General features: G+C 45.1%; 1 protein-coding gene across 1 annotated transcript in view; it reads left to right on the forward strand.

Annotated features, from left to right (window-relative positions):
- The window catches only part of RBFOX1 (RNA binding fox-1 homolog 1), a 2,643,423-nt gene that overhangs the window by 812,637 nt on the left and 1,817,476 nt on the right, over positions 1-13,310 (forward strand). The window contains exon 5 of the mRNA XM_014574331.3: positions 12,721-12,753. Within this exon, the coding sequence (XP_014429817.2) occupies positions 12,721-12,753 (33 nt within the window). The remainder of the gene's footprint in view (positions 1-12,720; positions 12,754-13,310) is intronic.

Consider the following 13,310-nt stretch of genomic DNA (forward strand, 5'->3'; position numbering starts at 1 on the left):
CCGTGCCAGGTACAGGGTCTGCTGGCTGGGTGCTGGCAGGCTTGCACCTGGCATGGGCACCGTAGCCAGCCCGTGCCCCTTTAAGGGCTCCGGGGCCGGGAGGGGGGCAGAAGAGTTTCCCTGGTGGTGCCAAGAGTGGCCACCAGGGAAAGCTGGGGAGGGCTAGCCTCCCACTAGTTCGAATTAAGTGGCTACACAGCCGTTAATTCGAACTACTTAATTCGAACTAGGCGTTAGTCCTCGTAGAATGCGGTTTACCAAGTTCGAATTAAGTTCGAACTAGCGGTTCGCGTGTGTAGCGCCTATCAAAGTTAATTCGAACTAACGTCTGTTAGTTCGAATTAACTTTGTAGTGTAGACATACCCTTTCTGAAGAAGAGCAAGGCTGTGCTCTGGAGCATGAAATAGCTCTTTATGGTTTGGTTTGATTTTATTTTTTACTGGGCCTTTTTCTAAATTCAAGCATTTTAGGGACTTCTGTGCAAAAATGACATTAAGTGAAAAGTCCAGCTTCTTGTTTAAAAGCACTCCAATGTTAAGGAACTACTATGTGATTCAGGCTGCATGTGCAGCCTTATTTCTGTCCTTTGTTTTTAGTAGGATACTAGTTTTAAATACAGGATTACATAGCCACGATTTGGTTGTCTTCAGGAAATAATATAACTCCCAGTTTATGCTCGCTAATGGAAATTTCAGCATGGCCATACTCATTCATGAATCTATAGATAATCATTCCTTCGGTGCTGAAATCCCATGAAGTTCAGACACATTAAAAATGGACTATTCCTGCACCTCTTCATCTATATTTCCCTTTGTATTTGTAGTATCCACTACAGGTTGGACCTCCAAAAACTGGGACTCCCTTGTCCGGCAACATCCATGGTGCAGCAGGACCAAGGATGTTCCTGGAGCAGAGAATCCTGGCTGGGAGCCCCAGTGGCAAGAGAGCTGGCGGCCCCGGTAGCACAGCTGGGGCTGCGGCAGCCCTGATAGGAGGGCCGGGGATATGGCAGCCACAGGAGCCCTGGTAGCAGAGGTGTGACTGGGGATGTGGTAGTCTGGACCTCTGGGGCTACAGCAGGATGGCAGCCCTGCATTGGGGATGGCTAGGGCTGGCAGCGGGGAGGGAAGGTGGGCTGGGGGGCTGGTAGCAGGGGACCTCTCTTGATCTGGCAAATTCCCTAGTGTGGGATCAATCAGGCCCAAAGGGTGCTGGGCCAGAGTGGTCCAACCTGTATATATTTTGAAGAATTTTTTTGTGATTTGTTTGTGCAAAATAAAGTCACACTTTGCTATTACCTACCAATGCCAAGTCTGCATAAACAATCCTCCCACTCAAATCAACTGGCTGCTCTACTTTTAACACCAGAATATGCTGGGTGAGTTTTTTGTGAAGGAAAAACAAAAATAACGATCACTATTATGACTGGAGTTCATAAAAAAAATTTGCTAACAAAATTAAAATCAAGTTGCCTATTCAACTGCCATTTTAGTGCAAAGAAAAATGTTACTGTTACAAATCATGGAAAGAGTAATGGAAGCTTTACGAGTTTCTGATTCAAATTTACGATGGTTGGTGGTAATTCAGTAAAATGAATAATGTTTGAAGTTGAAATCTTACAAATTTAAAACTGTTCTTTTACTTCCCTCTTGAAAACACATTAATCCAAAAATTCTATTCCATATATTTAATTCCTTCGACTTTCCTATAAGTGTAATCTACGGAAAATGACTTTGCCGAGCCAATGCTGGGCCTCACCTATTAGTTTCCTATATTTTGAACAGAAAATGACACAGTGAATTTAACTATTATGGGTTGCAAACACCCAGTTACAAGGAGGGTCTGTAGTAGCTCATGTCAACAAGCTTCTTTATTCTCTCACTGCTTCTACCAAAAAAGATGCATTAATTACATTGTGTCTAGGAAACTAAAGTTGGAGCATGTGGCTTTGTATCCCAAAAGCAGTGTCTATCATTTAACTGGGACAGGAAACCTTCACCCAAAGTGCAAATCCTCCCCATGAAGTCACTGCATCCTTAAATAAGACATAACAGATCAGGGACATAGCAAGACAGAGCAGAAGAATTTATTGCCCCGTGAAAATCATAGGAGAGAACAATAAAGTACTGCAAGTAAGCCAATCTGCAAAGGAACACACCAGCCTTCAGCAGTGAGATCAAGGGGCTATAAGAGACATGTCTGCAGTGTGATCCTCATTTTTCATCTAGCTAAACCAATTAGCTCCTCAGATGCCAAAGTAGCTGCTGCTCGTTCTCAAAAGTCAGCAGCTGTTACCAAATAAGTTTTAAAAGAAAGAGCTTCTTCACACTGACAGTTGAGTTGAAGAGGGGTTTTTTTTAAATAGAATAAGAATTCAGGCTCATAGTGCTAGGGATTCTCAGGGAGCTGCTCTAAAATGGTGGTGCCATTTATTTTATATGTCTCCTATTACCCAATTGTATTGGGAACAAAGGCTGAAAAGATAATAGTATTTACAGTATCGAATAAAGCGCTATGCTGAGGCTTTGGGCTTGTGCTGCCTCCCTTAGGTCCCAATTCACAAAAGCATCTCTCATCAGGGTAGCCTTAAAACATGACCTTCAGCCAGTCTTTCCTGACAGAGGCTACGTCGAGATTGCAGGCTTCTTCTGGAAGCTTTTCCAGAAGAGATCTTCCGAAAAAACATCTTCTGGAAGAACACATCCACACTGGCCAAGCGCATCGAAAAAGCAATCTGCTTTTTCGAAAGAGAGTGTCTAGACTGTTTGGATGCTCTCTCACATGAAAGGCCACCAAGAACCACTTCAGGTGGGGCTTTAGGTCACCAGTTGCTTCCGAGTGCTGGTGCTGGAGCCTTGCAGAGAAACATGCTTAAAGGGCCCTCCTGGACATCCATTTCTCTGCTTCTGTTGCATGCTTGCTTACCTCTCTGAGGGACAGCAAAGCTCTTGTAGTGCCTACTTTGGTTGCTCAGTTTTTTTGGATGCCACAGCCTTTGTCTTTGTGCCATGGAGCTGGAGCTCCCCCTGGGCATGTGATGGCCCCATACGCCCAGGATGCAGTTTCCGCAGCACTTTGTGCAGGCTGCCTTCCTGGTCCTGCATGAGCTCAACTCCAAGCTCATTCTCGGACCTTCTCCCAGTGTGTGGGAGCAATAGCCTTGTAACCGCAACCCACAGTGGAGAGGCGTTTCTGGAGGCTGGACACCACTTCCGACTACCGGGGCTTCCTGGTCACTGAGTGGTTGCATGACCAGCAGTGGCTCCAAAACGTCTGCATGCAGAAGGCCACCATTCTGGAGCTGTGAGCCTGGCTCAATCCTGCCCTCTGGTGACGTGACACCCACCTGTGGCCTGCCATCGCCCTGAAGAAGCGGTCTCCATTGCCATATGGGGCTAGCCTCCCCAGACAGTTACCGGTCAGTGGGCAACCAATTTGGCCTGGGGAAGTCCACCATCGGAGCCCTCCTTATGGAGGTAAGGCACTCTGGAGCTGCAGTCTCTGCATGGGGGTTGGGGGGAGTCCTGGAAAAGGGGGACCCTAGGGAAAGGGGGTTGGGTCATCTCGCCCTCACACAGCCCTGCTGCTGGGGGGTGACCTCAAAGGGGATAGCTCATGGGGTGTTTGAAGGGGGGAGGGAATGGGAGAGGGTTGGCACCTCCCAAGGGCTCAGGCATCCCCTCTCTCATTCTCTGGTTTGTGTGTTTGTTTGTCTCCTTCTGTAAGTTGTGAGGGCCATCAACTCTATTCTGCTGCAGAGGGTCATCCACCTGGGAGCCCTGGACCCCATCATGGCTGGATTTGCTGCCTTGGTGTTCCCGAACCGTGGTAGAACAATTGATGGGACCCACATCCTGATCCGTGCATCTTGTCGAAGCAAAAGCCTCACTCAGTTTACGCGGCTAAACAGACAGCTTTATTGATCAGTAAAGCCAAGTGAGCTAAACATGGTCCCAGCAGAGCTGGGCCCAGTAAGGCTGCTAATACAATCAATCCTCGTATCTTTATACCCTTAGCCAAACAGTCTGACGTCAGGGCATCTAATTACAGAAATCATCAATTAAACTAGGAAAAACAAAGTCTTACCAACAAGATGGTGGACAGGTACGAGGGAGTACATCTCCTGTCTGAACCAGCCCAATTAACACATTCTAATAGCCCATCCTGTAGGCCTCTTCTCACAGGGTGACAGAAAGTTCACTCTGGTCTACGTGCAAGAGGGAAAAGCTGAAATGGTTTCTGCTATACAAGATGGCTTCTAGCTAAATATGAAATGGTTTCTACAGTTTCTACAACCTCAACATCAAGCGGCCCAGTATATCAACTGCAAGGGCTATTTCTCAATGGTGCTTCAGACCCTGGTCAACCACCATGGACAGTTCACAGATATTTTTGTCAGATGGTCAGGCAGGGCACAGGATGACCACATTTTTCGGAACTCCAGCCTCTACGGAAATCTGGAGATGGGCACATTCTTCCCTCTCTGTGACTCTGCAGTTGGGAATGTGCAGATGCCACTGTGCATCATAGGGGATGTGGCTTACCCCCTCATGACGTGGCTTATGAAGCTTTATCCTGGCCACCTGGATCCCAGCAGGGACCAATTTAATGCCCACCTCAACTGGGCCAGGATTCAGGTTGAGTGCGCCTTCAGCTACCTCAAAGCGCAGTTCAGTTGCCTCCTGACCCGCCTAGATGTGGGGGCGCACAACATTCCTGAATTGGTGTTGGAGTGTTGTGTCCTCCACAACATTGCGGAGAGGAAGAGGGAGGCCTTTCTCCCGGGGTGCGAGGCAGACGCTGGCCACCAGGGGAGACCCTTTGAGCAGCCGTGGACAGCTGACATCTGCCAGGCCCATCAGGCTGGGGTGTGCATCCGGGAAGCCCTGAGGGAGAGTTTCTCTCAAGGACCCCAGTAACTCTACCCAGGTCCTCCCCCCATGGGCTTCTGGCTTGCTGCACTATCCCTTTCACACCACAACCCCTTCTTTTGCCCCTCCCCTGACTTCTCAATAAAGACACCTTTTTGGTTTTGAGCAAAATAAACTCTGTATTGATCTTTCATTAAAAAAGCTGGGGAGAGGGGAGGGGGGCTCATAACCTGGAGGGGGAGTGGGCTCAGAGTGGCATGGGGGGGGCAGCTGGATGTGCCACCTCAGGTGTGTGGAACCTTGTTGGACTTGAGGTTGGCTGAGTCCTGGGACCACTGGGAGGTGGGCAGGAGGGGGCTGTAGTGGGATCAGGGATGGCAGGGGGCATAGCATTGCTTGGAAGGGAGCAGAGGCATTGCTTGGGGGGCAAAGGGAGGGGGAATGGGCATAGCAGAGGGGACAGGTGAGTGGTAGACAGGACCAACGATAGCAGTCGGGTATGCCATCGTGTCATGCGTGATGGCACACATTGTAGCCTATCAAGTTACTTTCCTATCATACTAATAATATGTTTGTGTTTAATTAGATTAATTCGGTAATACAGCCGCTCCCCGAGTTACGAACAAGTTACAGATCAACACTTGGTCCATAACTCAAAGTGTTCGTAACTCGGATCCCATAGAGTTACATGGTGACCGCGCTGTTCGTAAGTGCGGATGGTTGTAAGTGGAGGTGGTCGTAACTCGGGGAACAGCTGTAGTTAAAAACTCTAATGCAAGAAATCTTCTAAAGCTGCCCTCAGAATTCCCGTAGGCCCTTTGTGTTAGCTTGACTGATGTCTGGGTTTAGGTGCCATACACTAGGCCTTATGTCTGCCCAAGTTTGTGAAGGCCGCTAATACTAACACAGCAGCGCTCAACTCCTTGGGGGAGGGCTTTGCCATTAACCCATCTGGGTACAGTACAGCCCAGTCCTAGTCTGCCTGGTGAGTCGAGTTCCCCTGCAGTGCACTGGCTCCTGCTCTAGAGTATAACAAGATGGTACAGCCACTAAATGCACTTTCCAATGAGTGCCATGTCTGCATTACAGTCAATTAAAGGACAGGCTTATACTTGAACAAGAGAACATACATAAGCTCACAGTCCAGGTCAAGTAATATGGGGTTATATTTTATCTTTTGTCCATGCTGCAACAGGCCGTTTACTAGATCAGCAGGAGCTGAGGTTTGCAGACTTCCGTGGTAGGGACACAGTCTCACCCAGATACTGGTCATAACTTATTTATGGTTTCCCGGGCCTGAAAAAAGGGAACTTGGGCCTGGACCTTTCACCCACACAGGATGGTGGGAACAAGACCCTCAGACTCAGCAGATGTATTATTAAATATAAGTCCCAAATAATTGGTTCAGGCTGAGTTAAGAAATTAGGACACAGGTTGTGATAAATAACCACAAAGACCCATGGCAACGAATTGACATATATGATAATAAGTTAAGAGCAATGATATATTGACCAATAGGAAAAGAACACTTCAGCATTAGAAACACCCCCTATTGAATATGCATAAAACATGTTATCGTCAGTGTCACTTGGTATAGAAGTGGGCCCCCAGCCCCAGGGGCTAGAAAAGCAGAAGATGTAGTCCTTGGAAGGGCCAGTATGATGGACCCTGGTCATGATGGGGAAGGTGAAGGTAGTGAGAAGGATGATGGGCTAACACCTAAGATTGTTCTAGAAGGAATGATGTAAGTATATGGTAAGGAAATATGAATGTACATTCCCTGTCTTATGAACCTGAGGTGTTTGTGACTGTGGCAACCTTATTAATAAACTGTAAATATTGTAAATATACAAGAGTTTCTATATTGTGAGTGTTGTAACAGTGCACAACGGGGTTCCCAGTCATAGTGTAATTGAATACTGGGCCTGAGCCTGGGACAGAGAACCTGTTAACCCTAAAGGTGGGTAATTAGAATTTAACATAATCTTAGATGAGGCTATTGCACCACTGCATGAGCTGGTCCCACACACGGTTCTGCCACTCCAAGTCCTCTCGAGTTGTCTTCTGTGCCAGGGTCTGCTGCATGTCATGCAGGATACCGGCATGCTGCCGCATCAGGTCTTCATGGACCCAGGCATGCTTTCAGGTCCTCTGGGCTTGGGTGGTGTGGCTCGCCCCTCAAGCCTGGCTGTGGAAAATACAAAGAGGAAGAGGCGGTCAATCATCCATGCAGACCCTGTCTCTGAAGCCGTGCTCTCCTCTGTGAGCAGCGACCTACAGTCCTCAGGCCAGAGGAGAGGGATGTCCTAGGAACAAGGCCATAAGTGGCCTGCATAGCAGGCCCTATCTCATGGGGGCCTCGAGGTGCCCAGGGGCTATACTGCTTGCTCCCCCCCTCCCCCCGGCCCTCAGATAAGCAGGCAAAGGAAGTGTCTGGCCACAGTGGGAACCCCTATGTGTGGAAGAGGAGCCAGGAGAAAGCCTGGCCCTCCTTGGGGTCCGCACACACACCTGCAACTTGCAGCACTGCCCGTGGGAGCGGGTGGTACCTTCCATGTGCAGGCATGCCTGTGTGCTGTGTGTGACACACCTGGGTGTGTCTGGGGTCATGCCTGTGCTCTTGTGGCTAGTCTGCTTCCAGCCATGGCAGGTACAGGGAGGGTGTCTTTCTCTCCCCTCCTCTGCCCCCCCCCCCGCCAGGGCCAGACGTGTGTGTGTGGCCTCCCCTGAGCCTGGGAGCAGGATCCCGGGCATGCTCATGGGCTGCCTGCTGAGTCCACATTGTTCCACTTAATGGAGTGCAGCACGATGTCCAGCCTGAGCAGGCCAAGCGACGCTTGTACCCCTTCCCCTCTGCGCCTGCCTCCCCTGCCCTGTCTGTGTGAGACAAACTCAGAGCACTCACCTGAAGACCCCTCCCTGGCAGCAGATGATGCCTGGGAGACATCCTGGCTCACGGCAACTGGCTCTAAGCACAGCATGATGGTGGCCGTCTCATCCTCCTCCTCCTGCTGCTGTCCCTCATCCACCTCCTCCATCATGGCCTCTAGCTGGGTGACAATGGGCGTGTTGAGCCCAGAGTCCACCATGATGGGTGGGAAAATGACTTCCCCACTCCCCAGGGTTTTGTGGAGCTCTGCATAGTAGGGGCAGGTGTGGGGCCCTGCCCTGGAGCGTGAGCTGCACTCTCTGGCCCTCATGTATCACTGGCGGTGCTCTTTCACCTCACGCCAGACCTGTTCCAAGGTCTCAGGTGGGTGTCAGTGCTCGGCCATCTGACCATAAATGTCTGTATTGCAGCGCTTGGAGTCAAGATCCTGCAGCGTCTCCTCCTCGCCCCACAGCTCGAGGAGGGACAGGATTTCCCCTCCGGACCACGAGGGAGCCCCCATCTTGGCACCCCTTGGTGGGTCCTAGGAGCCCTGCTCATGCTCCCAGCGAGGGCCAGGAGGAGTTTTGGGGGGCTTGTGGGTACGCCATCATTGAGCAGGCCTGTGGCAGGGAAAGCCATATGGTCAGGTATTGCTCCCAGAGCCTGCTTCCAGCCACAGGGCTTGTCCAGGGTGCCTGCAGCTTTAAGAGGGGCCAGAAATCAGGCCCTATAGAGTTGTGATTACTTTGGACGGAGTTTCCACCAAGGCACCTGTGTTATTTCCTGGAGGCCTTTTCTTTCAACAACAACAAGAAACTCCTCTTCCCTGTCCACACATGCCTTTTTCAGAAAAAGGCTTCTTCCTCAGAAAGAAGATTACTGCTGTCAGAAATCCTCTGTTCTTTTGATTTTCTTTCAAAAGAATGCGACTGCAGTGTGGACATAAATCAAGGGTTTTTTTCAGAAAAACAGCTGTTTTCTGAAAAAACTCTGTAGTGTAGACATAGCCTGAGCTTGGTAATGAGTCTCAATTCCTGCCTTTGACCCCAGCCCAGGAGTCACCACTGGCTCAGCTACTAAGCCCCAGCCATTACAGCGAGAGTGTCCTACAAAAAGCATGCTAACTTTCAGTAGCCAATCACAGTCTTCACAAATATGACAGATTATTTTTTTTCATATACAGATAATCCCAATGTAGCCATAGTCATAGTTTCCTGTATGTTACTAGATCACTGATATTATATTAATGGCAGCTATGATTAATTATTGTTAATTAAGCATTAGTTTGAAGAATGTTGAACTATTTAAATGGAATGACTTCACATAATATGCAGTGCCAAGTACATTATTATGGACCATGGTGTTTCATGTAGCAATCAGTTTTTACTTATGTTATCATAGATGCCTTCCAGGGCAGTAGAGTTAATTTGAATGAGATATTGCATTGAATTCAGCCTGGGAGATGGTATTCCTGCTAGGTATGGGCATTCTTTAGAATAGCTGCTTCACACTAAGAATTCTTTGTCGTCACCCTGGCTTTCAAAGTCATGCTTGGCAATCTTTTTGGATCACATACCTGCTCCTACATGCAGCGTTATGCTTGCAAACTTTGTTGGCCCTCTCCCCGTCAGTCCATTACTGAAAAGTCAAGCAACATTGGTGTCATTGAACAAAGAAAAGGGGGAGTATTAACCCAAACAGAAAGATGCTTTTTGTTACTTTAATACAGAAAACATTACAGTCAGGTAGTGTTATTAAATTATTCAATAAGATTATTTTCCATAATAGATGTATTCATAGAATCATAGAATACTAGAACTGGAAGGGACCTTGAGAAGTCATCAAGTCCAGTCCCCTGCCCTCATGGCAGGACCAAGCCCTGTCTAGACCATCCCTGATAGATGTCTATAAAACCTGCTCTTAAATATCTCCAGTGATGGAGATTCCACAATCTCTCTAGACAACTTATTCCAGTGTTTAACCATCCTGACAGTTAGGAAGTTTTTCCAAATGTCCAACCTTAAACTTCCCTTGCTGCAATTTAAGTCCATTGCTTCTTAGCCTATCATCAGAGGCCAAGAGAACAAATTTTCTCCCTTCTTCTAGTAACAACCTTTTAGATACTTGAAAATTGCTATCATGTCCACTCTCAGTCTTCTCTTTTCTAAACTAAACAAGCCCAATTCTTTCAGTCTTCCCTCATGGCTCATGTTCTCTAGACCTTTCATCATTTTTGTTGCTCTTCTCTGGACCCTCTCCAATTTCTCCACATCTTTCTTGAAATGTGGAGCCCAGAATTGGACACAGTACTGCAACTGAGGCCTAATCAACCCAGAGTAGAGCAGAAGAATGACTTCTCATGTCGTGCTCACAACACTCCTGTTAATGCATCCCAGAATCATGTTTGCTTTTTCTGCAACAGTGTCACACTGTTGACCAAATTTAGCTTATGGTACACTATGACTCTTAGATCCCTTTCTGCAGTACTCCTTCCTAGATAGTTCCCATTCTGTATGTTTGAAACTGATTGTTCCTTCCTAAGTGGAGTGCTTTGCATTTGTCCTTATTAAACTTCATCCTATTTACCTCAGACCATTTCTCAAGTTGTCCATACCATTTTTTTAATTATGACCATTTTTTAATTATCCTCCTGAGTATTTGCAACCTCTTCCAGATTGGTATCATATGCAGACTTAATAATCATATTCTCTATGTCATCATCTAAATCATTGATGAAGGTATTAAACAGAACTGGTCCCAAAACAGACCCCTGTGGAACCACACTTGTTATGCCCTTCCAGTATGATTGTGAACCATTAATATCTATTCTCTGAGACTAGTTTTCCAACCAATTATGCACCCACCTTATAATAGCCCCATCTAGGTTGTATTTCCCTAGTTTATTGATTAGAAGGTTATGTGAGAACATATCAAATGCTTTACTAAAGTCTAAGTATGCCACATCCACCGCTTCTCTCTTATCCACAAGACTTGTTTTCCTATCAAAGAAAGCTACAGATTGGTTTGACATGATTTGTTCTTGACAAATCCATGCTAGCTGTTATCTATCACCTTATTATCTTACAGTTGTATGTGAATGAATTCCTTAATTACTTGCTCCATTATCTTTCCTGGCACAGTCGTTAAACTGACTAGTCTGTAGTTTCCTTATTTCCCTTTTTATAGATGCACACTATATTTGCCCTTTTCCAGTCTTCTGGAATTTCTCCCGACTTTCATAACTTTTCAAAGATGATAGCTAAAGGCTCAAATACCTTCTCTGTCAGCTCCTTGAGTATTCTAGTATGCATTTTATTGGGCCCTGGTGACTTGAAGACATCTAACTTTTCTAAGTAATTTTTAACTTGTTCTTTTTTTATTTTAACTTCTAAGCCTACCCCATTCCCACTAGCATTGGACCCTAGCTTCTAAACCTACCTCATTTCCACTAGAATATGTTAGGCATCCCAGCACCATCAATCTTCTTGGAAAAAAATGAAACAAAGAAATTGTTAAATATCTCTTCCATTTCCATGTTTCTGTTATTTTTCTTCCTCTTCACTGAACAATGGGCCTATCATTGGTCTTCCTCTTGCTTCTAATATATTTGTAGAATGTCTTCTTGTTACCCTAAAACAATTTGTTTTCATCATAGCATTCCTTCCTTCAGGACACTTGAATACAATAAGCAGGTCAATCGTTGGGCCTTTTTAAAAAAAAATGCATCTTATACAATGAATACAAAACCACTCTTTATATAAATGGCAGAATCTGTGAAATCTTTTCTACATATTATTTCAAAGTAGCCACAGATTAATATTATATAGATCCGCAATGTCTGGTTACTATATTTTATTTTAATGAGTTAAACCCTCCTTCCACTTATGTCAGTGCAACTGCATTTTACTATATTTCACAGCCTGGGATTAGATAGGAGAAAAGATTTTGGCCCAGTGGGCTAAAAAAATGTCTTGCAATTTATGTCTAGAGTATGATTAAAATTTAAACATGATACATGTAAATATAATTGATCTTTGTCTCACATTACAGACACTTTATGTCAGTGAGGTGGTGAAAAGTTGCCTTAAAATGGGAGTAAATGATGTGTGTGCGCCAACTTTAAGTCCTCTTTACATGTCTAAAATTGTGTAAAGTAGGCTTCGCATAAATGAGAACTATGTCTATGTGGTTTGCAATTTGCATATCTTTTTCTGGGGAAAAAACAGAGTGTAGACATAGCCATAGTGGACTACATATCTTTCGACGTTTAGACTTCTAATTGCAGTCAAGTTACTGATTAGTAGAGGCCAAATGTCATTGCTGTGGCATGTCTGTTGAGTGCCCTATAGCAAAATGATTTTGTTGCCTCCATGTAGTTTCTAGTGCTCTACTATGATAATTGGCATCTACTTTGGCAGTCTTAGAAGAGAAACCAAATTTAAATGGCCCTGAAAAACCAATGTTACTGTCTTACTAGTAGAGATGACATTGGGAGGATGTTGTCCCAAAGCTGTAGATGATCGAGCACTGCTGCCACTTACGTATAAACTGTTACATATATGATACACCACCTTGTATGACCTTCAATGTTATTTTAAAAAAAAAATCAAAAACGGGGAGGGAGAGAAATGAACCTTTTGAATTTATGCAGAATAAGTTCCTAATGTACTTATCTTCATTTCTGCCTAGAAATGTATTTCATAAATGGCCAAGGTCTAAAATTTGTTCCCTAATTTCATTTTGTGCTACTTCTAAATGGGGTATATTAATTTATTTTTAATTTAAATCCCTTTCACTTTCTAATGGAGATGAGGGATAAACAGTTGGATCACCATGTTAAATGAAAGAAAACACTGTCTTACTGCTCACCCCTTCAAGCCATAACAAACAATTGATGCCAAGTTATTTTAAAAGGCAATTAATCCTATTATTGGTTTGTTGAATCAATACTAATGCATTTTTCCTATAATTTGCAGGTATTGGGAACACTGGCTGTCAGCAAAGTTGAGGTAGGAAATTCAGTTTTATGCTGTTGGTATGCACATGTGTGTGTTTTTAAAAATAAAACTGACTATGGTTCATAGGTACATGCTGCTGTATTGTCGATACGAGTTTGGTGATGGATGTTGCATGGTTTTGGATGTTAGGTGAAGGAGTTATCAGGTTGCATATTGCTTCGGAATTTTCACTATGTGGTTCTCTCCTCCCTATAATCGGTGTTCTGTTCCTGTTCTTGCAATTGACTTTTATGCTTCATGAATTCATGAAAGTTTTCTTCTGATTATATCTAAAAGTCCTAGCTTCAGAAAAAGCACCTTCAGCTCCAGATTTAAAAATTGATATTATTCTGTTTCAGAATCCATTGATTTCCAAGGATTTCCAAAGGGTGTTTGTTTTTAAATTCCAGATACAATTCCAGCTATCAGCCCAAAGACATGAAAACCCCAGAAATCTCAATCTGGGGCTTTCAAGTCTTACTTTCAATGAATTGGTACTTTTGATATTTTCTTTTACGTATCATTTAGGAGTTAAGCTGAGAGAAATTGTACACTGATTATGTTTATCA

This window comes from Pelodiscus sinensis, chromosome 16, assembly GCF_049634645.1.
Source record: "Pelodiscus sinensis isolate JC-2024 chromosome 16, ASM4963464v1, whole genome shotgun sequence".
In the NCBI taxonomy this organism is placed as follows: Eukaryota; Metazoa; Chordata; order Testudines; family Trionychidae; genus Pelodiscus; species Pelodiscus sinensis.